The sequence below is a fragment of the Athene noctua genome, chromosome 4 (genome assembly GCF_965140245.1).
Source record: "Athene noctua chromosome 4, bAthNoc1.hap1.1, whole genome shotgun sequence".
NCBI classification, from domain to species: domain Eukaryota; kingdom Metazoa; phylum Chordata; class Aves; order Strigiformes; family Strigidae; genus Athene; species Athene noctua.
Window position 1 is genome coordinate 48,557,660 of NC_134040.1, and position 27,216 is coordinate 48,584,875.

A 27,216-nucleotide genomic window follows, 5' to 3' on the forward strand; every position below is an offset into this window, starting at 1 on the left:
ACTGGTACAGATTCACACTGAATACATTTAAACTGGCAACAAAATTGACTCCTCCCAAAATTTTCTGTGTATTACAAGGGTGTAAGATGTGACAGAATTTTACCCTGTGATCTTCTCCCCTATTCTGGCTGAGAAACTCTCAGTAGGGGGCACTGAAAAAGTAATTGACTGTGGCAGTCTGGCCCTATTCAAAGAAAAATTCCATCATTTCAGGCCAAATAAAAGAACTAGAAAATATGACTAGATACCCTGTGAAAAACTATTAACAATAATTTTAAAAAAACCCACTCTACATCTCTCTTAGGGAGCTGGGCACAGTGGAATCATAATTCTGATAGTTCAGTTAAGGTACCCAAATGGGTGCTGACCCTTTTTATGCTGCATTGGCAGTAAAAGAGAGTGAGCCGTTATTTCTACATTTAACACTTGTACATTTTTATTTAGTTAAATCAGCCATTGTACACATTGCAGCTATGTATTGTTAGTGTTGTATTTTTTTAATTTTTAACTAATACATGCCCTCATAGATATATTCAATTAGTGTTATCACCATGGGAACAAGATGCTGATTCGTCAACTTAAAATTCACTTCTTCTCACAGTATTCAAGTTCTTTGATAACACAGCAAAAAATTAAAATAAGAGGTGAATAACCATTATGTTGTTACACAGAACATCATCTGCACCGCAAATAACACAACAGAAATGCATTTCTTTAGAGCCCCATCCTTGAAGATCATCCTGTGCTGTCTCTGACAAGAAGAAAGCCATGATGCGTTGTGAAATGTTTCCTCATAGGTCTCATTTGGTTTGGCTGCCAAAACACTTTTTAAATTTTTTTTTTGTTGTTGTTTCGCCTGCAGGAAGCCAGAACTCCCAAGATGTTTTCATGCTTTTGGCATCATTACTTTAATGAGGAAGTACCCTTGTTCTGAGCACTGAGTGAGTCATTAAAAAAAACAAACAAACACCACCCCCCATAATGGTAGAAGGCCAGATAAGCTTGGAAAAGGTATTAGGCCTAGAGGAGAGGATTTGTTTTACTCTGGTTTTGAGTACACTATTAAAAAATCAAATAGCTGTTTAAAAACATTTAGTTAGTGTGTTTGTGTGTATTACATATGTGAAAACACTACAGAGCTCCCTCCATTAAATATCAAGGTATAGAACATCCAAAATGACAGATCTCTGTTCCCTTTTTTGAAAACAAAAGTGCAGACATGCTAATGTGGTTTTCAGAGAGTTGGTTTAGAAGTATAATATCTCTCTCTATATATAGATTGGTAACAAAATATGAACAGAAACTGGCTTTTGAGAATTGTGAGCACTTTCTCTTTAAAAAACACTTGATTGGAAGATAAAAATTGCTCACTCAGTGCTAAGAGGGCTAACAAGCTGACATGATTATAGGAGGGTTTGGTTTTGACCTTCAAATGCCACATGCATGTATCGGATAAGAGGCAATCTTGATAAAACACGGTGAATTAATTACTCTCCTTGTATAGTGGTAAGTCTTTCTCCCATAGTTATCTACAGTGCAGTGGCCAGCAGGAAGTACCACCAATAAGACGGTGTGGTTTGCTAAGCAGTGATGAAAACAGGAAACTACTGTAGTTATAATTGTTTAATACACCCTGCCACATGTCCAGATCTAAAAGATTTTAATACCGTATGCAAATGTGCCATAGATATAGCTGCTAGCAAGTTGGTTACCTAATTGGGTATTTTTTTAAAATTTTTTTTTTCTGGAAATCATTAGGTGGCTGTCCAAAGGTCTTTAGAAGTGTTAATGGCCACAGTCAGCTGTTACTTCATGAGAACAGCTGCATTTCCAGGTTTTTAGCCTGACTCTTAGAGCCTTTAACTATAATAGATCCCTAAACTGGAAGTCTTATGGATGCAGTAGATCTGCAGTGCTTCCTCCTCAGTCGGTCTGTGTTTGCAGTCGATTGTGTTAACATTATTTTATTAATCGCTGTTCAGCAGTGTCAATAGACCTTGTAATCCATGATGCTAATTGTAGTCATAGGCAGTGTGTTTTCTGCAGTCTTGTAAGTTCAAATACTCTTGCTATATACAGTTTACATGTGAACTCCCTTTTTTATGATGCATGTACATAGTCACTTGAAGAGGCCTGTAGATGAAAGTTGGCTTGACAAATGCAATTTCATGAAGCTAGTGCAGAAGCAAAGGAACAGCAAGAAGTGGCAATGCTGACAAATTCCCAGTACAGCACAAAGACGACGATTCGGTGGATAAATCATCCTGAATGAAGGATGCTATCTTTGGTCACAAATTAGCTTACAGGGTAAAAAAATAACAAAAACCCAAAATCAAATACGGGAAGGGGGAAAGAAATGAATTCACGGCATCTGCACAAGTAGAAATGGCAGTGTCTTCCAGTGATTATGTCGGTAAGAACGTCTACACCTAGAGAAGATGAATGCTGCATATGGGACAGATGGTGGTGCTGAGGGGGGGCAGCTTCTCACTTCGCCTCCTTTTTCCAGCCCTCATTGCAGAAGTGTCTGAGAAGCTGCTGGAGGTCATGTTGGAGGTCATCCTGGGGTAGTGCTTCTGGTGTGTCTTCCAGCTCTTCTATGTGAACATGTTTTCCATACCGATCCTTCATCACAGTCCTCTTCTGTGTGCTGGCTTTACTCAGTGTTGTCCTAAAACAAAAGAAAGGAGAAAACTGTCTTTAAAAGCCCGCAGTTCTGAAGGTTTTAAAAAATGCTCCTTTTCAGCTGCAGTTTTAAGACTTTTTCATTTAAAATAACATGAGAACAACTGTAAGTGAGGTCAGATATTTGTTACGCATTTCTTAACACACACCACACACCACTGCTTAAACTGGCTTTCATAATGTAAACTAATAGAAATTAATCTCCATATGCTGATTAAACATAGAGTTTTAATGCAGCAAAACCATGCTGTAACACAGACATGCAACATACGTTGAAATTCTCAAAAGATGTTCCTATTTCCTGTATTTATTGTCAACATAGAGTTGTCCTGTGCACTAGTAAACTGAGTCATTTCTTGAATGCTTACTTTTGAACAAGTCTTAATTCTGATGGCCAGTAAAACAACACTAGATTACCACAAATGCAGTACTCCCTTACCTCATTGGAACCATCTTGCTCAACTAATTGGAACCTTCAATCTCTCCAAGTCCCTTCCAGAACTAGGCAAATAAATGTAGTTGTCATAGGACAACTGGGTGCCTCTTGTTTAGTCTTACCCAGAAGCCCAATTTTTGGTCTGTGTCCTTGAGAGAGGACCGTGGGACGCCAAGCACACTTGGAAATCCCTGCATGCTCAGCTAGGAATAGCTCAATTTTTGTCAGACAGCTGACAATTCTTAATTTGACCTGGATGACCAGAAGGTCCCTCCATTAGATGGAGCACTCTGACAAGAATGTGTACCCTTCATCCAAAAGGACATGCAGCGAGGCGAGCCTGTCCTTGCAACACCATCCTGCTAACTCTGAAACTGGTGTGTGGTTTAAGGCTTGTTACAGTTACAGACACAGTTTGGGTGGGATGGTCTTTCAAATGCTAATGTTGGCTTTACCGCCCCAATGGTCACAATCAACTCAAAGGGTCTGAAAGAAAAGGTGTGTAAAAGATGCCAGTGGCAGCCTTGGCTCAGGCTCTGTGGCAGGAATAAATACACTTGCTGTGCTACAGTGGCTTTTTTTTCTTCCAGATATTTTCCTATCTGCCCTGCCTCATTCTTCATAAGGCTCAACTGTCACATGCATATATCTATATTTATCTTCGTATATCCTCTCAGGTATTTTGATAATGTTCAAATTATCAAATGATCACAGACTCAACTGGTATGAAAAAAAAATATTTTTGGAGTAACCTTGATTGATGCTGTTTGAACTGTAAATCACACTGTTATTCTTGCATTGCCTCCTATGAAACCAGCTGGACAGTGATACCCCTCTGTACTGGGTCTAGCCCGATGCAGTTAATTTTCTCCACAGGGGGCTGTCTTCCATTTGGGTCTAAACTGGTGCTGGTGACAGACCAGTGGTTTGGTTACTGCTGAGCAGTGCTTACACAGCACCGATACGTTCTCTTTTTTTGCCCCACTGGCCCCCCCAGTGAGATAGGGAGTGCACTCAGCCAGGACAGCTGACCTGAACTGGCTAAGGGGATAGTCCATACTCTAAGAGAATTGTGCTCAGCAGTAAATACAGGGGGTAGAGGAAGAAGCTGGGGGGCACAGGGGATTACATCTTCCATGGTGACCATTGCTCAGTGACTGGCTAGGCATCAGTCTGCTTGTGGGAGGAGGTGCCTTTGCATTGCTTGTTTGGTTGTCCTTCCCTCTTCACTTATTAAACTGTCTTCAACCCCCTTTTGCTGTTCTATTCTCTCCCCCCTTCCAAGGTGGGGCATGAGGGTTAGGGAGCAGCTGTATGGTGTTGGCTGCTGGCCAGGGTGCACCCACCTTACCCCTCATAACCCAGTCTTTTTTCAAGTGAATGTAGGCCTTTCCAGTGTGTGCATCCCTTTCTGGAAAAGAATGTTAGTAGGAATCTTTAGTACTTTTGCACATAAAGCTTTCGATACTGCCAGTGTTTTTACTGCAGACGCTTAAATCCACTCATTTATTATGTTTGTTAATCCTTTTCTAGTAGCGGTTCATTGACATGCCAAGCCAAACCTTTTAACAATTGATCCATCCTCTTTCATGATTTCTTTCTCTACTAAAGCAGGGAGTTGGACTTTCATTTGGTTACCTGTATAGCTCAAAGCCTTGAATTAAAACATAAACTTCCAATTAAAACAAAACCCAAAAACCTAGGGCAGAAGATAACGTTCTTTAGTGCTTTATATTAATGAAGTGGAATGCTGAGAAAATGTTGAATAGACAAGCAAGAGAAGCATCTGCTTGCCATTTGCATTCTTTCAAATATTCCTCACATGTACAGATCAGTTACAGTTTCTTGTATAGGATAGTTTCATTTTACTAGTAATTGTACTGGAGCATGTCTTGGTACTTCCTTTCCAACTCTGAAGTAGCCCAACTCATGGCCTTGCAGAACTTATCCTTTGCATCTGTTTATGACAGTTGCTACAACAACCTTTTTCCTGTTCCAGAAAATACTCTGTCTTGTATGACTGTTCCCACTGCCACCTTGAGCTGCCTGTTCTCAGTGCCACCATCAGACAGGCACAAATGATGGGTGATGCTCCTGAGCCTCGACTGTAATGAAACGGGAGCAACAAGGAATGGAGTCCGACAAGCTTTTCCACACAATATCTGCTGTTACTTCATAGAAAACCAGAAAATAGGGGTCGGGGGGGGAGTCAGCATTTTATTTTCCTTTTGGCTGGATGTGGGTTTGTCTGTGGTATCTTCCACAGGTTTCCCGATTTGCTAAGCTAGAAGATGCAAGCCGGTAAAAAAGTGTTATTTCCCAAGCCGTTCCTTTGAACCCCTACGTGACAGGTTTTGCTGCTTATTTTTTTATTATCAGGAGAGAAGGATCTGGCTGCTGGACCTATATTTGTAATGGTAAATTTGGCATCTCAATCTAATAGCTTAGTGCTTCTTGTCTTCCTGCAAGCTGTTAATACCACAGTACAGCAGAAAATATCCAGGCCATGATATTGTTGCATCTATGCTTTTATATTTTGTCAAATTAAAAAAACAAACCAAGTACTTGTGTTGCATCTAATGACACATAACTTTTATCCACGTGAATCTTTAAGATGCGTTTTACATGTGTTGTTCCAAGGGACAACAAAATGCATTGAGAATGAAGCGCTATCAGTTCCTTATCGAAAAAGCTGTATTAATTCAATATAACTTTTCTATTACTGAAATGTCTAAACCGATTAGAAAAAGCATAAAACCAAGAAAGGTGCTTATTAGCTTAGTAGCTATTTCTTCCCTTCAAGGACAAATACATCAATTTACCCAGGGATTATGACTTAACTCCACCAATTTCTAAAAGTAGTTCCATGAGTGGTAACATATGAATGAACTTTTTTTAACAGTAACCACACCCATGATTCCTAACAACTTTACTTAAAGCCTCCATGGGTTTTTTTAGAACCCTCAAATGTTTCATAGCTAATTCTGTAATGTTAGCTTCCCACACATGCACTTTATATACTAATCCTTTTATAACATGGCTGAGTATAACAACTGAGGTTTATACTCCACAGCTGAGTATGATGCTCCACCCACAAAACTTTCAATAGAGTAGAATTTGTCCCCAGGTAGGTTGCGACACTTGTTTCAATATTTATATTTAAAAGTCATTTGTACCTCTTCAAAGTCCTCTTTGGCTGACGGAAGATCAGTAGCTAAGCTAGCATCCCCTAGGCGTTTCTCTGTTCTCTCTCCTTGCACTACTGTGGTCTTTGTGACTTTGCTGACCTTCCGGCCTTCCACGGGTTCAGACTGGAATCTGGAGGCACTAGGCAAAGCAGCAGGTTCAGACAGGGTCACCTGTAAGGTTAGAAAGCAGAAGTACACCGGGTATGAATTACATAATGGATACTAACAAAGCTTTTAGTTATTCTATTTGTTCTCTCTTAATCACTGGCATAGAGAACAAGAATATCAGAAGTGTCTCACTTTCTATGTGTACGCATCAAAATAGCAAGCATACATTTTATTACCCGCTTTACAGCTCCAGAAAGAGGTGTTGTAGGATACATGCCAGTTCAGCAGGAACAGCCCTGGATAATTTATTCTGCTTATTTATGCTGGCAGGGTGAAAACTGCTTCTGGCATCTGAGGTAGCTGGAGGGTAGCAGGAATATGGCCACCCTCCACTGCACCACAGGCTGCCCTACTGGCTCACCTGCCAAGGCCACTGGAGTTACACCAAGTAACAAGTGGACCTCTTGCTGTGAGCCCTTGATGTATTCACACAGGTAGTACAAAGCAGTGGTATCGATCCATATCTTAATTTTAAGATATGCTTCTGAGAAATGAGTTATACTTGTAAAAGCAAGGAACTTCTACAGGAGCAACAGACCAGAATATTAGAATACCACAGGAAAGTGACAAACATGACTGGATTTGGCAAAATACAAATTTAATGTATATGGGTTCCATATGATAAAGAGTAGCTCTGGTGTGATCAACTAACTAAAAAACATTACTTTGTTTTCTTGTTACCTTAATCCTAGAGAATTAATTCTGATGATTGATTGATTCTGGCAAGAGAGAATGGCAATTATGTTCTTAGCATTTCTAATGACAACTTGTTAAATATTGCTTTCAACTGAAGTGCTGCTGAAAGGGAGCCCTATTACCACCTTCTGGCCCTTGATCATAACCTTAGTTGTGCTGATGCAAATCTCTGTAGGGCTACCTGGTGAACTAAGGCAGGAAAAGACACATTATCACGTTGTTTTTCTTTTTAATTACCTGGGTCTACAAACAGTTTCAATAGAAGTAATACTTTTTATTTTTTAGCCTCTTCAAAGCAAAGAACACACCAGTAAGTTAAACCTAATATAATTGTATAGCTTTAGAAGGGCTTAGCTGTAGAAACCTAGAGAACATCATATCCATTTCATTACAGCATTCACTAATTTTCTTATTAGAGTGAGAAATGTAATAACAAATACAGATTTGCCATTTACCTATATTTCATCTTAGTACAAAGCCGCCTTCTTTATGAATTTAGTACTTGTCAAAAATCACAGAATCTCTATCCTGACTTATTTTCAGAGAAAACTGCCCTTTTTCCCTGCCTACCCCCTGGCTTTTCCCTGTCTTTATTCTGAGGCCTTTCTGTCTGCAAGAGAACTTTTAAAAGTATCATTCAAAACTGAATGTTGTTGGCATAAGTGAGATTAGTTACGATGTATGCTGTTGGTGTACTGCGGCTTTGTATCACAGCAAAGAAAGTAGATCTGACCTCTGACTGTTCACCATCGCTCTTCAGCACAACCCGTTTTACAACTTTGGAATAGCCATCCCCTTCTTCGACAGTGACAGGTTTTTGTGGTGGTCCTTGCATTAGGACTTCCTCTTTTTCCGTGCCGTCTGGAGAAACGTATCGCCGAATGATCTTTCTAGTGACCTGAAGGGATGAAATAGAGATTTGTCCCAAAATAATTAACAACATATTCCCCCTTATTCTCTATGTAGTATTTTCTACTCAAAGGGCATTTTTTCCTACACAGCAAAACCTACATGGATGGTTCTGTGTTTTAGTCTAACACACATACTCACAAGTACCTGTAGTAAAGCTGCAAGTTGATGCATTCTCCCTACTTAGGCTGCCACACAGCAAAGCTTCCATAAAATTACTTCACAAGTGAGCACAATATAGGTATTGGAATGACTCTCTAGAGCAGTAGGTATTATGAGAAGAGGTGTAGTATTTTAGAGAGAAAACAATACGTTACAAATGCACAAAAATATTTTCAGACATATTTTCAGGAAGGCTTCTGAAAGTAAGAGTTAGCAACTTGGTTAACAAATGCTGAGAACTAGAATCACAGAGGGACTTGGACATCGCATTGTAACACCAATGGTACGAACCACTGCTGAACTAGTGAGCTAGAATTAATCTACTTAAGACACTAATCTGGTGCTTCAGCTTTCTAGGCACTGGCAAGCCAAACAAATAGGAGCAGAAGACAAGTACAGGGTTCAAGATGTAATAAATTTCTGAGGAGAATGGGTATGCTTCCCTCTGTGGATGACCTGGAGGTTTAACATTTTCGTATACCTTCCCAGCCTCTTTTGACAAGGCAACACTAAGCAGTTACCTCCTGCTTTGTCCAACAGCTTATTTGCTGCAGTGCTCAATCAGACTGGGTCACCTACATTTAAGAGTCACAGAGGTGGGGGTGTAGTGCCCTCCTGGGCACAGACCTACCTAGAAGAATACAGTCATGCTCACTCTTGCACAACACGCCCAGGAATGTTTGGCTGGGGTTGTTTGTTCTAATATGAATTCAAGCAGCTTTCACAGAGATGCTATCCAGCTGAGGGTCTATGATGTTTTCTTGGGAGACAGAAGATGGAGTTTGCCACCAGCAGAATTCAGCCAAGTCCTAGACCAATTCTCTACATACTGAGTTGTCAGATAAAGCAAGGAGCACGGAAGTTCTGCTTCCATGCTGTGCAGAAGTCACTTTGGTAAGCATGGTCTGAAAATGTTTATGAGGCCACTACACAAATAAGTACTTTCTATATTTGTGCCAAAAAAACTGAACTGGAAATTTAGAAACCTGATCAGGCACAGCTGAGTGGAAATTTTGAAGAGGTAAAGTCTGGATTTAGATGACTCTTGCAGACCAAGCCCTCCATTAGTTTTATTAATACCAGCAACCGTGATTTTAGATAAAGGTGTGCTGGTGTGGGTCCTTTTTTGTCTTTTTCAAGAACTTCTTCTCAGACATGTGGATCTATGCAGAATTTTCATTGGCTTTACGTGGGAAAATTAACAAAATATGTCACATTAAGTTATAAACTGTAACACAGAATAATCTTGCAAATCAAAATAGTTCTTCAAACTTTGGAATCTCTCATGAACAAAAATTCTGGTCCCTTCCAAGCTCTACTCCTGAAAATCATGCCCCTTCACAGAAAGAAATTTGGCATGTATGTCGATGTATTTATCCTTCCTTTTATAGGTCTGTAAGAAGGTAGCAAGGGGCATAACTGACAGTACCTTCTTTACCACTGTGTGGCCATGTTCATCTGTATATTGCTCTTCTGTGACTGTTTCTGGTGGCATTTCAGGCATACTATCAGCCTGTGCGACAAAGAACAAAGTTTTATGAAGCAAGGCCTTCTTGTAGCCAACTTTAAATAAGCAATTTTTAAATTGGTTAATTGGTTAAATAATGAAAAAAGAAAATTGAGAAATGTTAGAAAAAAACATTTGTTCTGCAATTAAGTACTTAGGAAGGCATGCAAAGAAAAGTTATGCCACGATGGACAGGCAAATATATGTTAGTTGACTGCGTTGCGTATGGGTCTTCATCCTCCTCCATCTAATGGAGGCTTCTAATGCAATTTAGAGTTGGGTTAGCCGATTACTACAATCCTCCCTTCAAGAAAAAGTATGGGAATGGCTTTCCCAGTGGCCATGCATTATTTGGAAGCAATCCAGCTTCAGGCTCAATGCCACCCAAGCGGCTGTCTCCTCAACACGCCTAGAGGTGTCACCAGGGCCTCGTCACCACAGGCACGTGCCATCGCTCCACACTCAGTACCTGAATAATCACCCGGCGACGAACAACCCTGGTAGTGATCATCTCGTCCTCGTCCGAGCTGGTCTCCAGCCCACCTAACTCCTCTGCTAACTCCTAGTGGAAGCATGGAAGCAATGCTCTGTTGTATGTGGTACTAGCAGTACTACCCGTTTCTGTCTTGTTTTTATCTAAAACCATCTTCACTTCTGAAAATTTTTGCTCTCAGGATTTTGACCTCTTACCTGACTTTAACCTGTGAAGCACTGATGTGGGGTGGGAGGCTTTGGCCACTTGACTATTGTTTTGCCAATTATCAGGCCTAGCATAAAGGACACATCCAGCATAAAGATGAACCAATAACCAAATTGTATTTGATACAAAAGGGTCAGTACATGGGTGAGCGCTGGGGGTACAAACAAGTCAGTCAGATTATACATAATCGACATCAATCCCACTGACCCCAACAACGACACCGCACGACCAACAGTGGGTGGAATAAATGGTGAAATGCAGTCTCCCATAGAAGGGATGAGAGACAACCGAGTCAACAAGCCAAATACATAAGACCAAGGAAGCCACATACTGAATCTCTACACAGCCCATGTTTACAAAAGCCAGACCTGACTGGAGCCCAGTTCCAGGGAGGCGGGAGGTCCTGCCCCAACAGGGAACTCTGCAAAGTGCATCCACCTCACAGACAGACACTGCCCCTGCCTGCAAGTGGTCCCAGCTTTTATCCCCTCAGTGGGACACCTGACCTTTGTTTACTTAAAGCAGGACACGTAGGGCTCTCCCCGCCCCACAAGGCCGGCCGCACCCTGGAGGGAAGCCTAAAGGCAAAATCATCACCCCTTTGTGAAGGGCTGTAGGAATCACCCATATGTCAACCTTAATTTGGGGCTTGGGTTTGAAACCCCAGCATTTCAACTATTATTAGCATATTGAAAAAAGAAGGATGAATCTTTGTGGTACCAATCCGACAGGATGGTCTTAGTGCTCTTTAAGGTTGCCAGTGACAAGCCTGAAATTTGTGGCATGATGTTGTACAGGTGGACTAGAAAGTATTACTAACACCGACTATGGAATTCATACCTATTGTATATGGTTTCTGTATTAATTACACAGAAAATTACAGGAAGGCCTTTTAATCCTCCATACTGGGAAGTACGCAGTGCAGCATCTAGACACTAGAAGTAAACAGTTTTAACTAGAGGGCAATGTATCAATAGCCTTGGCACTGGAAAGATCAACAAAAATTAGTAACAAGTGTTGAAGTTCTTCTCTCTCCTGCACAGGGAAGAATTAAAAATTTAAATGAAAAAGTCAGAAGGTAAAGAGAAGCTGAAAGCAGCTACCTGGGCAATATCAACAGTATAAAAACATAAAGGGGAAAATAAATAAGGGGGAGTGTTTCTTTTTGGTGGTGCTGGTTGTTTTTGCTTTGCTTTAATAAAAGAACAGGAGGGGAAAAGAACCTTATCCTTGAGGGCAGCCTTTCCTACAGCACCCACTGCATTATACATTATACTGTATATACACTACTACCACTGTAGCTAATCTTTTAACATCTGACTTATCCTACACACTTTATATCTAACGTTTTTCTGAGATCCCAGAGGCAGAGCTCTGAAACTCCATTCTAGAAGTGGTACATTTGGCAACATGAACAGCAAAGAAAGAAAAGCCTGTTTCTAGGTGACTGTCAAAACAGGAAACAATTTCTGCTTAAGTAAAACTGTGCTTTCTCTGCTCTAACTTCACTGATAAAACTAATTTCCTGCCCAGTTATGCCTTCTCCTTTTCTTCTACTTAGAACAGGCAAAGCAAGCTGTTAATTCTGTTTGTGCTAAGTAATTTAAATTCCCCACTAAAAGCTGTAGAGTTGCTTTCTTTCATTGCCTCTTGACATCTTCCCCTCTCCAAACACTGCAATAAGGTTCCTTTGTCTTACACAACCCACGACCTACCTCACATAGTTTTTGTTCTTCTCTTCTGCCTCCTGACTCCATGCCTCTTTACTGCCTGCATGCTACATAAACACCATTCTCAAGTTCTTTTCTTCCAGCACATCTTTAGTATTCTACAACATGTATCCTGCCGCCTCTTTTCCACCTCAATAACTCTACAGTGTTTTTCATGTTGTTATTCATGCTGCTCTGGGCTAGTCTCGCCTTTCTTCGCAAGCTTCTAACATTATTACTTTGTCTTTTATTACATCTGGTTTTCAGCTTTTGTTTTGTTTCTGCACCTGCTACTTGTACTAATTCTCTCTCACATGTCAGAGACCAAAGGACAGGTAACGGTAACAGAACCAGAATTACAGTCTAGACTTTAGGATATGGGTTTTACTTCAGCTTTGAAAACCTCTACCCAAATGGTTACAGCTATCCCTTACAACCACAGAGGAAAGGAGAAAAGACTCAGTTGCAGATGTGGATTAATTAAACCAATTAAAAATACTCCTATCTTAAGGAATGAGTGAGACAGAAAATTTATTCTTTCGTGTCAATTACTTTGAGACACAGTTGTTGTTTACCTTTTCTAAAGATTCCTCTTCATAGCCTCTTCCAAATTTTTCTGCCTGCTCATCAGTTGATTCCACTATCACTAGACTAGTTCTCCTTGGCGAGAGGTCATCCTGGTGGAGTTGGGGGTCCTCAGGCTCTTGGATGATGGGAGAGTCACCTCTCTGAGCAGGTGATGGGGGCTGTGGAGATGGTTTTCCTCTCTCTTCCTTTGCCGCACTGAAGTGTGCAGATTTTTCGCTTGCTGCTTTTCCAGTTACTGATGTTGTAGACTGCTCTGTTCCTGGAGTTGCAAAGCTGTGAATTACAGGTTCAAGGGAAGTTACTACCATGCAGTGCTTTCCAATTTCCACAAGTGGAACATTCTGTACTGATTAAATATTATGTTGTCTGTCATCTAGCAAAGTCTAGAAACAACTGATACTCCTTGACAGTAACTATAGAGCAGTAACTATAGGCTGGGAATCCCTCTCATCTTTCCAACCCAGGAAAACCTCCAAATGGATATCCAAATGTTACACCTGATTCTGCAGAACTTGGTCTTTGCGGAGGATTTATGTGAGCTTTGCTGTCACTTGTGCCCTCACTAATCTATGTGTTACCTATTATTGTGGAGGAGAGAGACTTGATTACTACAGATGGATGTGAAGCAACTACTCCTTTAATTACAAGTGATACAGCTGCATGTGAGGCCAACTTTTACGTAGAATTCCGGAGCTTTACCAAATGTATTTAGTAGACTATCTTATTTTGTTTGTAATATTATTTTCACTGTTGAACATTGCTATGATTTAATTGGTGCCACAAATTATTTAAACATATTATTAAATACATTACTATGTAACATATATAAAGATGAAATATATATTAAAGCATAGGTACATGCAGTACTTTTCTGTTGCATATGTGTGAATAATGGTGACTTCAGATATTAAGCTAACTCTTGTCTGAGTTTTATCAAGTAACCTGGTAACTCTCATGCTAGCTTGAAAAGAGGGTTCTGATTTGCACTAATTGTGAAAACATTACCCTCTTTGCCACCTAGAATCTTCTTTTGAGGTTGACTTTTCTCTTTTCATATATATTGGTAAAAAGAAAAAAAGGCGACTATATAAAAATTGGTGGAATTACAGCCGGAAAGCTTGTAAGCCTGCAGAAATTAAATTTTCCATTTCTAAAACTTCAGAGATGTTTTTGAGCTAGGAACTACATGCTTGTTTTTTTTTTTCCTTCTCATCCTAACCCGAGGAAATTGTTAAATTTTAACAATAAGAGTGCAGATTCCCTTCTCCATGACCATTCCTATGAGTAGATAAGACTAATAACAACAGTAACAGAGTAACTCGCATGTATATGGTTTTTTGCTGACACAAGTTGGGTTTTGACAATTTGTTTTGCTTCCTCAACTACTGCCTTTGAAACAATTGTGTTCTAAAGTAAGAAAAGACTTCACTGTAGTACGAGTTAAATGGTATTGATACAGCCTTTTTCCCATTCACCAGGCTATACATATTAGTGTGTAATTCCTCTTAGTATGTGTTCCTGATGAGCTATTTAAATCTAGACCAATTTTCCTCCTAGTTCAAGCTAGACATGAAGCGTAGTGATATTCCCCTGCCGTCACTACTCTTGTTTAGTATTGGCAATATTATCTCAAATATATTCTCTATTTCTCAAAAACATTCATTTCCTCATGCCAGTCATTAGGAAGCATTGGTATTTTTGTCTATCAGTGTGCAATGCAAGTCCTCCACCTCAGATGTTGGTTTCTGTGTCCCACACCCTCTCCTGGGTGTAAAGCATATCTTGAGCAAAAGAATCCCCAACAGACCATTTGCTGAACTCAACTGCACTTTGACTGTTTGTCTCCGCATCAAAGCTAATCACTCCCAGAAAAACCACTTCTTTGGAAGGGGGCCCTTGATATACTGCCAGCCCATGAACACCTGAATCAACCCTGCACGGAGTTCTCAGCATGGGCACACAATTAGGGATGGTGGGAAGAAAGCAAGCTGATCTTTTTCAAGTTCCTCTCCAAGTGAAACTAACCACACTGACAGCCCCAAATCAGAATGCAAGGCTTTGCTGTGTAGGCCTTCTAAATCTATACTTTATCATGTGGTGTCCCCTTGAGTACTTTTGTCCTGTTTGTATAAAAACACTTCTCTGTTCCTGTCTTGTTTGTATAAAACCCTGTGTCTGTTCCATCTGCAATTTACTTTGAAAAATCTAGTTCCTAATACATGGTTATGCATTTTGTAAGTAATGATTAAGTTGGAAAATTTTTGCCTCAATTGAAAAAGCCATCCTGAAGTTGAAGAAAGGCCCCTCTAGGGTTATTTTCATTACGTTTAACATTGCTTGCCATCTAACATATGAAAAATATACACAGTTTGCAAAAAAATCCCTTTACATTATCCCTTTTTCATATGTACTAGACTAGATTATTGCTTTGTGTTCACAGTGACAAACTGACTTTCTGTCCTAATCCTTAAGGCTTCCTCCACATGGATTAGAGTCAAACCCTGCAGTAGGAACTATTGAACTGTTATGCACAATTGGAGGAGAAGTCTACTGAGTTCATATGTTCCAAAGAAAACTGTCAAATCCTCTTATTACACAGAGAAAATATAATCCCCACCACATAGGTCTCATTCTGATCTTCTGACACTTACAAATTTTCATGTTGTGAAGCAGTTGTTTTTTCTGGCACATCTTGGGGTTTCCCTGAGAATTCAGCTTCCACTTGTTCCTTATGTGCTTGTCTCAGGAGCTCAGCCATTGGTACTTCTGCCTCACTCCTGGGAGTACTGTCCTGGAAAGGAGAATAACTGACAGACACGTCTTCCTCAGAGACAATAGGAGGATGTTCAGTTGGCTCACTGTCTTTAGATATTCTATGTTGTTGTTCTTGCTTATGTCTTGAACTGTACAGTTCTTCTTGCAGTGCAGAAAATCCTTTAAAAAACAGAGATAAGAAATGTCATTATACATCTTACTAGAATGCAGGTAGTCCTTTTCATTCCCATGTGCATTTAAAATCCCTGGATGGAACACATTACCTGAGATTTTTAGACATCTTGAGTGGGAGAAGATACAACCTCTCTAAGTAGCTGAAGGAACACTGGATTACCACTACTATTGCCAAATAAAGAATCTTGACAGTAACAGGCAAAATAAATTTTACCCAGAAGTTTCCCTAGAGTAATTAATCTTGAAACCCTCAAAGTATGAAAGAATATTCACAACAGGATTTTTTCCCAGCAGATTAGGATAGGTTTGAGGAACTTTTTCCCCCCCATTCATTATTTATCTGCTTATGGAAAAAATAATTACACAAGTATGGATAAAGAAATTCATGCAGGACTAGGTGCAAAAACTAGCTGATTTATGTGCTCCAAGGCATATAAATGCATCCAGCCACCCCCAACCCCTAATGTCAAAGCAACGGCTCTCATTCTGTAAAAACTGCAAAATAACGTATGTGTTTCTGTTCCACGGGCTATAAATCCCAAGCTCGGGCTTTTGTTCTTCTTTACTAGCCACATTTGCTAGGAACCTATTGAACTCTGAATCTGAGCTGGACATAGAGATTAATGTTCTAAAACTAATCAGTTGTGGTATCAGAATGCTAATTATAGCAAACCACCTTCTATTCCTACATTCTCTTAAAGATGGGACATTTGCAGCTGTCGAATACTTTACTGAGCTACCAGTTCAATACTAAGTTAAGGATACAAAAGTATCGCTTCTAGAAAAGAGAATTTTATTTCCCATAATTTGGAGATGTTTCTTTAGTTTACAACCATTGATCTTATCTGCTGAACTTTCAAACTTATGAAATCCAGCAGCACTATAGCAGAATTACAACATCCTGGATACTTGAATCCAAAAGTTTTTTCAAAGCACGGAGCAGTTTTTCTCTTGGTCAAATCTTGGTCAAATCCAAATGGAACCTTCTTAACTTCTGTGAAAGTACTTGTATAAGTGAAAAATCAAGCTGGGCAGAAGCATTTGCAGTAGTTTCTGACAATGTTCCTTTACTTGCTTTATAAGAATTGGCTAATGCAGAGATCTTATACCTGTGGACACAGTGACCTGTGTGATGTCATGCTTGCATTCATCCATGTTATCTGTGCTTTCAAAATGAGATTCTAGTGCTCCGTCATCAGAGTTAACAAATTATCCTAGTCAAACGTGTCGGAACAGAAGCGAGTGCTTAGATGAGGTAACCTGGGCAGTCTGGGTCAGGAGACATTTACCTTCACTGTGGTCCAATCCTATTGTTTGTTCAATTTCTGTGTACGTGCGAGTGCCGCGGACCTGCATGGAGTCTATGCCGCTGGTCTCCATTAGGTGAACAATATCCATTCGGTTGATTTTTGTAAGACATTGGGTAAGATTTGTATCTGTGGCATTAGAACAACACCATGTAGCTGTGTTAACAATTTACATGCTCTCTTTGCTTCTGTTTTCCATATGAAGGACATACAGAGGATACTGAGCAATATAATATCATATATAAAATACAGATGCATTTAGAAGCATTGCTATGTAAAATCTAAAAATAACTGAAGCTTGTCTATAAAAACTACTACTCATTTTGTTTTTTCCTTTAACACATTTGTTTACTTTCCCCAAACATTTTTCAGTTCAGGAAAAAGAGGGCTCAGTGGTTTTCCAGTCTTTTTTGCTATAAGATATTCTGTCTTGACCTCAAGTGAACAAGATCAAACTACTTTCTCTGAGAATCCTATGATACACTATGCTATACAGACAAGCTTAAAAAAAAAATTAAGTGCCATCCACAGTCATTCTTTCTATAGCCTATATTTTACCCAGATTTTCTTTTTGTGATAAGACACATGTGTCACCTAAGCTAGCAAATTTGAGACAACTGTACGCACTATAACTGGAAACAAACCTGTTGCGTGTTTCCCATCCCTTTCAAGCCAGTATTTGAGGAGTGCATGGCTCTGGTCTTGAAGTGAATTAGGATTTTCAATTCGGATCTGGTGAATTTGCTCTTCTGTGAAATCCAGTTCTCTTGCTAGCTCTGAAAAAGAAATCCATCTCTGAAAAGATGTCTCTTTTTCCCTGTCTTACATCTATTTTATGGTTGTCAGCAGCAAAGTGGATTTCAAACTTTTCTGAAACCAGACTCTCTTTGCTTTTATATACCTTTTGTCATATTTAGAGACTATCGTTAAACAGTAAGTTCTTGCCAAAGACAGAAATGTGTTATGCATAGAAATGATGGGCCTGTATGAGCTTTTATTTTTATGTCTACCATTCCTAGTTCTCAGAGCACATCACCACTGACAAAATTTGGCAGTGACAAGCTATCAAATAGACTGCAGTTGCAGAAACAGCACATGAGTAGATAGAAATATTTCTAGCTACAGAGCACCATGCTCAGCAAATTCTATCCTCTAAAATGCTGAATATTTCAGAAACTTTGATCAAAATCTAGTAAAAGAATTAATTTTAAGTAATAGCACTTTTTAGTGCTAGATTAAAGCATAATATTTCTACTCCCCTGGACTTGTTTCATTTAAAGAAAAGTAAATGTCTACTAACTACAGTTGAAAACCAAAAACTGAAAATGTGAAACTAACTGATGTCTTTTTGATGTAGCATAGGGTCAGACTGCAGTCCAGAAAAGGGAAATGTTTTAATTGTCTGTAACATCTTTATTGCATCCAAAACCAAAAGCATCTTTCTGCCATTACTAAACTAAGATGCAACCATTGAAACAGGTCATAAAATGAGTTAAAGCCATGGAGAACTTGTGAGATTCCTACTGTTACTCCTGATCTCCAGATTTCTGCTTCTTTCACAAATAAGGATTCACATTCTATAACATTGTCATTGCTACAGTGACATGGACTTCATTATGGAGGGTGTAATGTTTTTAAACGGGACAGAGGAAACCCTAACCCCAAACCCCAGATAACCTTATTTCCAGGCTGGCTTGAAAACTGGTACAACTGTAAACTTCAACAAATATACAGTAACTACACATTAGATTCAAATCCTAGGTAATCAAATAAGTTTGAACAAAAATCAATCTTTACCATAATATGACAACAATATTCATGCCAGTGTATTATTACCCTGCCCTCTCTAAAATGCTATAAAAACACTGTCTATTTGATGAGCATCCATTTTTTTCTAGTTTTGTTTTCAGAACTGTCTGTTCTCTTTTATAAAATTTTCAGCAGATTCCTAATCTGTTACACTGCACAGGTCCAAGTCCTACTGATTTCAAGATAATCCACGTTGGGATGAGTGACATACACTTCCAGACTTTTCTATGGATTGAAGTAGAGGACAGGAAAGGAAAAGGTGAGTAACATAAGCAAAAGTTTCAGTGATATTTTGCATACGCTCTGAAGATGATTATAAAACAGTGTAGAAAAAAAGCACAACTTTTATTATTAAGGAGTTAACATTTTTTTTCTCTGGTATACAACTCTTCTTTAACTCCTAGAGCCTCTCTTATTTTCAGGAGTGTGGTACTACTCTAGGCATAGATGCCAAAACGTATAGACCTGATGTAACTTTTTTTTGTAGCAATGACACAGCACTGAAATTTCTGCACCGCTCTTTTTCTTTGTAAATACTTCTGAGTTGATTTTCAGTGATAGACATCTGCATTTCATTCAGTGTTACTTCTGCTTGTCCTCAGTAAAGTTAATTGTCTCAGATCTACTAAATCAACAATATTAAAGTGATTGTTACAAAGAGGTCCCTTTTTATCCTTTTTTCCTCAGCACAGTTCTGTAGAAAAGAAGCTGATGTCATTTATCCCTATAGTGGCCTTCCAGCTCCGGAGTTCCAGACAGACATGATGTTTATTCATGTATTCATTTATCTTCTAGCCAGAGTTGTTGCGTTTTGCACAAAAAGAGTAGGGTAACATATGCCAGCTCTTTATCACTCTCTCGTCCTAGGGGCTTTCCCTTTGGAGATGTCACAGCAAGTTCTGAGGCTTTACCTCTGCGTCTGAGTTCTCGCCTAATAGGCTACAGGAATCTTAGTAACCAGAAGTAAGGTACTGAAATATTTCTATAAAACATCTTTAGATAATCAGGAAATCATCTGAAAGAATCATGAAAGGAGTGAGAAAGAATGCTCCCCTCCTTTCTGTCTGGAATAGACAACATGCATTTTACCTGTCCAGCTGAATCCAAGATGATCAGCAATGTGGGCCAGTCTTTCCTCTGTCCTTTCCTGATCATCCTGTTGATCTAAAGGTCAAAAAAAGCCACAAGTTGCCTTTTACAAATTAAAAACCATTTTCATAGCTGATATAGCCCAAGAAGGGAAAGTGCTTTTTTTCTAACTGGTGTAATCTAAATGTGGACAGACTGTTACAACTGGGTAACTAAAGTGAGGACTCTAAATCTCCAGGTTAAGAAAAAAAAGCTTGATTTTTCAAAAAGCACAGAACTATCTGCATTTTCCATTTGAAAATCAGGCTTTCACGTGAAAATCTAAACAAGGACTAAGTGCCTACTGTGCCTACTGTCCTATTATGGCCAAGCATTTTATTCTAAAACTTCATTCTAACATTAAATTGAAGACTTCAACTAAGTCAAGAGCCATAATTTTCCATGCCTCCTTAGTAAATGCCAAGGTTGAAAAATTAATCTGGACTGGTGCTTCTAATTATGTTCCTTCTGTTGTAGGGAAAGTTTTGTTCAAACTGTCCCTATAGCACTTCATTTTTTGGTTTGTATTTGAGATATTGTTAACATTTAAGCATCTGACCCTTTCAACTAGGAAGTGATACTTACAATGAAGGCAAGGAAAAAATCAGATGTTCATTTGCCAGTCTTCACTTATTTCAATAACAGTGAGACTGACTGTTCTTCCCATCCCCAAAGTTAATTTAAGGATGGCAGAATTTGAGTTTTGATTTTCCCTGAATGCACACATGGATTACAATATCTCAATTCAGAGAATTGCTTAGGGTTGATGATATATGCATGTTTCATTTTAGCTACTGGATTTCCATCATGGCTACTCAGTGTAGTACACAAGTAGGTGAGAGGAAAACCAACCACCAGAAAACTTGTACTAAAGCTACCGGTGACACTGAATTTTCTTGAGACACAGATTGTCAAAAAAAGGAACATGAAAAACGTAACTGTTTAAAACTTCTGAAGATTTATTTGTGTAAGAACTCAAAAAAAAATGCATTTGCTTTTCTCGGTTTCAATCAATGATCAAATATTTCATTATTAGCAAAAAACCTGTTAAAAGAGGGCCAGGGAAAGCCAAAAGCCAAAATGTGCATGACCTAAGCAATCAGTTTAATGGTAAAACAATAGGTATTTTTAGGAGTGTTTTTGTTTATTAAGGTAACACTTCCCATAAGCATTCATGGTTTACAATCTTGAGATTGTTTCACAGACAAGAAAAACACGGACACAACACAAAAAACCAAACACAGCTCACAGGGGGAAAAAATACACAACTAACTACCAAAAGCTTAAAACAAAATGCCACACAGATTACACGTGTATACAAACACACACACATACACACACACACACACCCCAAAGAAAACAAAAAACCAAAAAGTTTAATTCATGACATGCGTCGCACAGGGAATCCCAGTCGTTGGCAAATACCTTCAGCATGGTCATGGACATTTTCATCAGGGATACGTTCAATCTGAGTCTCTACAGACTCATCCCAAATGGGTCTGGTGTCAAAGATGTCTTCAGGAACTGACTGCTGAGTCTCACTGGATGGCACATTTTCAATAACTGAAACTTCTAGGGCGCTACTGCTTTCATCATCTGAAACTAATTCTTGTTCTCTCTCTGACTGCGTGAGTCTTTCCACTAATTTAGAAGCTTCATCACTAATTTCTTCAAAGAATTCTATGGAGTTTTTGTAAAGGTCAAAAAAATGTTCCTTACTTTCTTTTGTGGGACTAAAAGCACTGCGGGAGGCTGTAGTGCTTCTGCTTTTAACTGGCAACCGTGACGAGAATACCTTGGGTCTTGCTGATGTTGCCTCATCTGAGTCTAGCTCAAGGTTCATCTCTCTCTCCCTCTCCCTGGTCTCTGCTTCTGCCTCAGCGTAACTCCTAGCTTTTATTGAACGTTTAGTCTTTGGGTCCATGGGGATACTTGCATCAGATTCAGATTTACTTCGGTTATCTTGTTTCATAGGTAGTTTGTTTGTCACGTCAAGAGCTTTGGGTGACTCTAGCTTGTGTACAGATGTGTCTGTGTATGTATATTGTTGTTCAGCTTTTTGGAAAACTGCTTTGACAGGAATTTTAGACTTTGGTTTTGCTTGGTCATCTTTTCCCTCGCACTGCAAACTGTCTAGGAAGCCGTCTGTGGGAAGGTTCTCATTTTCCGATTGTTGCAAGGATTGCGATGCAGCAGCAGCTGTTCTTACAGGAATTTTGGATTTGCTTTCACAAGAAGGCACTCTCTCCATTAGAGCAGTGGGGATTTCAATCACAGATCTCTGTTCCTCTGGTGAAGAGTCTGGGGACTCATCACCCTGTTCAGAACAAACTGATCTAGTGACTTTGGAAAAATCTAATTCATCTTCTACTACAGACAACTCAGGAGAGATAGGGCAAGGCACCTGACTGCTATCAACCATGTCAGCCTCCACTCCGGAGAGGGGCTCAGCTTCAGAGGCAGCACTTTCTTTCTTTGGTGATTTTGAAGAAGCTGAAATACCCATTTTAACTGGAATTCTGGATTTAAGATCTGCTTTTGTGGTGCCTATGCTGGCACCTTCATCTGTCACATCTTCTGATATATCACTAGACTCAGACGCTGGGGGTGAACATTTCAATGTATCTTTTTCTTGTATATCTAAGTCCTCTGATTCTGAAGGTGAAAATGGATCTGGTGAGCTCTTCAGCATAGAAGATTCCACCTCTGCTGCTTCTTTCACTTCTTCAGATAAAGAAACTTCTTCCTGAGGCTGCTGCCCCATTTGGAAGAAGTGAAAGCTTTCATCTGGATAGTTCCTTTTGGTCATGTCAATGGCTCCACTTCTAGTCATTTCAAACAACTTTCCTTCCTGAAAAAGGAAAGGATTTTGTTCACTAAGTGGGGTCCCTTCTTCAGTGGGTGTTCTGGCTGGTGTTGTATCAGGTGTTGTGCCTTGTGATCGCCTGTCTACCATCAACCCAAATATCTTTTGTTCCTCCTCCTTCACCCGAGCTTCAAAAGCTTCATCATCTTCACGTATTTCACTCCACATGTCAGAGTCCACATCCGTTTTAGTGATGACAACTTGACTGCTCAATTTATCTGTTTCATCTCTTGTAACCTCAAGGGCAGATTCAGCAAATTTTGTGGAATCTGAAGACCCTCGTGACATTTTCTGAAATGCATCCTCTGGTTTTGGCTCTATTTCCATACATACTTCCTCTGAAGAGTGATGTTCACTACCTGTGTCTCTGCTAAGTAAAGCTCCACCAGTCTGATCTTTTGCTTCTTCATCAGAATAGCTTTCCCTAGATAGCAGACTTCTACCAGATCCTACCGTACTTTCAGTGTCAGTAAAGAAATGTTCAGAAGACACATTTTCATAAGGGCTTACTATATAAGGAGCACTACTTTCAGCAGCATCTGCTACACAACTTTCAAGTGCCACTGTTTCAGTGGTAAGGGATGAATGCTCTGGTAAGGGTTCCTCAGCATGAGTATCTCTTTGAGATGTTTCAAAATCTGTATCAGATTTTCCCAAATCACTTCCCAAAGCAGAACGGTCAGTGGTATCATCTTCAGCCAGTTCGCCATCTTGTGGTACAGAGTACTCAGTGGTACTGTGTCCACAAGAACTATCGTCTACTTTCTCAGACACGGCTCCTGTAGGAATGAGATCTGTCTGTGTTAACAAGGCAGTGGTTTTAACATCGTTTTCAGAAGTATCATATGGCTGTAGTGTTAGTGAAGACTCGACATGCACTTCTTTTTGAGAACTGTCACCAATAGAATGACACAGAGTACCCCCAGATTGTGTGACTGGGGCACTGGGACTAACTGTCTCGCTGTGATCTGCACTGTCACATTTTGATTCATCAGTTCCTGCTGATACACAACCATTAGAATGACAAGTGCCTGATTCTCTTGTGGAAGCCTTACAGCTGCCCCCAGGGACAAGTGGTTCCTCTTTGTCGTCATCTGTTGGCTTCTCCTGTTCTGCTTTAACTGCCCCTATCATGACAGAGCATTGCTTTGAATCAATGGGTTGAAAACCTGCTTCGTCGGGGCTAGAACTGGAATCAATGCTGGATGGTAGTGGTGAGGGTGGCTGCACTCGGATTACAGGCTCCATTAAGAGCCCTGAGTCAGCTTCTTTTTTTAGCTGAGTCAATTCTGGCTCACTCTCTGAAGAAGAAGAAGTTTTTCTAGATTCAGCTGCAGACATCACCACCGTAGGTATATCTTTTTCTCCTATCACTGTTGACTCTGGTTCTTCACCTTCACATGTAGCTTCTGAATCAGCAACTGCGGAAGATTCCTCTTGCTTACAATCCTTTTTGTAATCTCTCTTCTGTTTTGCTTCTTGTTCTAATTCATCAAACATTTTGATTTTGGTCACCATTTTAAACATCTCCTCTTCAGGGGTGAATCTCTTCTTTGGTTCACTTTCTGAATCATCCTCTGGTTCTTCACTGACTTCAGGGATCGTGGCTGACTTTGGTATATTTGACAGTGCCTGTGAGTCTGCTGTTTTAGGTGTGATTTCATAGCTAATTTCTTCAGAACTAGGAGTTTCAGGTGAAAGAGGGCTTTTCCCTGAACTCTCCATGAGGGATGTTTGCTCTAGACTGTCATCATCGGCACTTCCCTCAGGGTCACGGAGAATCCTGGAACGCACCGATGCCAGCTCTGGGCAGGTTTCTCCTTTGCTAAGAACAGACTGAAGAGGACCCTGCCCCAAAATACCAGCCTTCACTGTTTGCTCTACAGGACTACTTTCAAGGGAATCACGGCAGGGAGACTCTTTCATAGGACTGGGCTCCAAAGAATCAGGCGTTTTGTGTGATGAGTTATCTTCTAGCACTGGGCTTGCTTCCAGTGAGTCTTTATGACTTATAGCCAAAGAGTCATCTGCAACTGGGCTAAAGCTTTCACTATCATGGCTAGCAAGTGAAAGTTCCAATTTCTGGGGACTTCTAACCACAACACGGCGTTCACAGGTTATATCTTTTTCTTTCTCTAAAGCAGTGTCATGTGTTTCGGAAGTCTTAGTTAAATGTGCAGTGGTCCTGGATTCTTTATCCCTGCTAATATCTTTCATAATGGAAGCTGAGCTACTTTCTTTAAGTTTATCAGCCTCTTCAGAGGCTGTGGGTACAAGCTCTTCTGATACATGGTCAGAAAGAGACTTACTAGTCTCAGTAACAGCATGTAGCTGTCTTTCAGTAATACCTTTTGCATCTTCCTTTGGAGAGAGTTCCTTCGGAGAACATGTTTCTGCTGTTGTGTGTGCTCTAGCTGCTCCTTTAGCTTCTTCAGTTTGCCCATCCGCTTTCTTTGGTGAGAATGAAAGGCTTTCAGGACTTGTTTCTGGAGTCTCTGCCAGACCCTCATGCTTATAACTTTCCTCAGAGCTGATCTGAGGGGTTCCTTCAAGTAGGCTACCTGGAGAATCAGCCACGCCTTCATGTTTAAGGCTTTCTGAGCTCCCATCAAAAGCAGCACTTTGCAGAGAAAGAGCAGGAAGGAATCCATCTTTCACATACTCTGTGGGAAAAGCAACACTGAAAGGACTGGTCAGTACTTGCTCCAAATTAAGCTCTCCCTCCTCTGTCACTGAAAGGTGTCGGAACTGTTGATACTTGTCATTGTCCTCCAGTTCTTCTTTGATGACATCAGAAAAGTCTGTTGAGGTTTTTCTGTCAGGGCTGATCTGGAAGTCAGTATCTCCTTGGTCATCAGAAGTCCTGCCCTTCGCAACTGATGTATCTTTGGCACTTTCATCATCAAATACTGGAGGGAGAGGTTCAGTTGGTTTTTTGCTGCTCCGCTCTTTTACCTGGTCTTTACCTACAGCTTTCTTGGTAATTTCGACAGTAGAAATTTGCATTTTCCCTTTCTTCGATTGCGGCTCTTTCTCTGCTTTTAATATCGTGCTTTGTTTGTCCTTCTGTTTGTCTGTCTTGTGGCTTGATACTCGCCTCGTTTCACTTTGTGAAGAAATTGGTTTTCTCCGGGTTGTTTCCTTCTCAGGGAGCTGTTGCTTCTGTTTGACAGATTTGTGCTCAAACAGTCCAGATATATTCTTGGATGGGTCTTGACCTGACTGGAAGGCTTTCATCAGTTCACGAACTGACATGGTCTCTTCAAGTCTTTCTGTCTTAGAAGAGGGTGAAACAGGTGGTTGTGCTTTGTGTGCTACTGGTTTTTTGACTTGTGCTGGTTTTTTTGAAACCTTTTCGGCAGTGCTCTCTCTTGATTGAATCCTAACAGGTAGTTTTGACCGTACTTTTTGTTCATCTTCCACTCGTTTCTGAAGAGCTTTAACTTTATCTTTTATTGAACCAATAGGAGTTTCCTCTATAACAGGGGATACAGCTTTAGCCTCAGGAGCAGCTGTCAGTGTGAGGCCAGGTTCCTCACCTCGTGACTCATGTGAAGTGAGCTTCGTTAGTCCTGGTCGTTCCTCACTGCTGTGCACCTTGCCTTCCTTTTGCTTTTGCTTGTCTCTTAATTTTGTCCTAACTGGTTTTTTAATTTCTAAGGCTGGCTTGTGTTGCTCCTGTGGACTCAGTTTTTCAGTTTTTGGAGACTGTTTTCCTTCCTTTTCAGAATCCCTGCTTATTACTACAGCTTCAAATCTTTCTCCTACTACATCTTCTTGTAAGGCTGGTGGCTGTACCTCATGAAGAGAAACATATGTTTTTAAATCCTCTGTAAGGTAATCTACCATTCCCGTCATGTCTGGCTTCTCCATTTTTGTTGTCCCTTTGTCTACCCTGACTTCTACACAGGTAGGTTCAGTGACTTCTAAAGGAGCATTTCTTCTGGCCTCTTCAATTTCTTCGTCACTGACAATGACCCATTCTTCTTCTACAAGTTCTTGTTTGGAAAGGGACTTATGCAAAACATGTTCTTCTCTGGTATAGGATCCACCTCTCAGAATTTCATTTACTTTTTCTAAGTCTTCTTTCACTCTCTCAACTATTTCAAAAGGCTCTCCTGGCTCTTCTTCAGTGGGTTTTCCAAGATCTTTCACTTTAATGGAGCCTGATTTATCAGAAGAGTCAGTTGTCAAGATGGCAGTCATTTTGATCAAATCTTGTTTCATCTCAGAAACTTCAGACAACAGGTCTGGACTGGCTAGTACAGGGACTTCATTAACCAGATGGCTTTTCAGGATAGATGTTTCTGTAGATTCTGTCTCGTCATCTTTGATGCGAATGAAAAACATTGAAAGTAAAATGGAAATCAAAAATAGAGATTGGAAAATAATCAGGACTGAAAATGACA

At 40.0% G+C, this 27,216-nt stretch overlaps 1 protein-coding gene across 17 annotated transcripts in view; it reads right to left on the minus strand.

The window, feature by feature from the left end:
• Nucleotides 1-407: 407 nt before the first annotated feature.
• ANK2 (ankyrin 2) overlaps nt 408-27,216 on the minus strand; it is a 253,472-nt gene continuing 226,663 nt past the window's right edge. For 8 of the 17 annotated variants that reach the window (XM_074905236.1, XM_074905229.1, XM_074905237.1 and 5 more), the window contains 10 exons: nt 19,903-19,977; nt 17,649-17,780; nt 16,987-17,133; nt 15,400-15,682; nt 12,736-13,021; nt 9,674-9,757; nt 7,907-8,071; nt 6,298-6,480; nt 4,684-4,775; nt 408-2,671 (listed from right to left, as the gene is read on the minus strand). In XM_074905236.1, coding sequence (XP_074761337.1) covers nt 2,488-2,671; nt 4,684-4,775; nt 6,298-6,480; nt 7,907-8,071; nt 9,674-9,757; nt 12,736-13,021; nt 15,400-15,682; nt 16,987-17,133; nt 17,649-17,780; nt 19,903-19,977 — 1,631 coding nt within the window. In that variant the 3' untranslated portion in view covers nt 408-2,487. Of the gene's footprint in view, nt 2,672-4,683; nt 4,776-6,297; nt 6,481-7,906; nt 8,072-9,673; nt 9,758-10,220; nt 10,314-12,735; nt 13,022-15,399; nt 15,683-16,986; nt 17,134-17,648; nt 17,781-19,902; nt 19,978-21,366; nt 27,136-27,216 lie in introns of all 17 variants that reach the window. The other 9 variants (XM_074905223.1, XM_074905222.1, XM_074905221.1 and 6 more) reach the window with 3 other exon arrangements.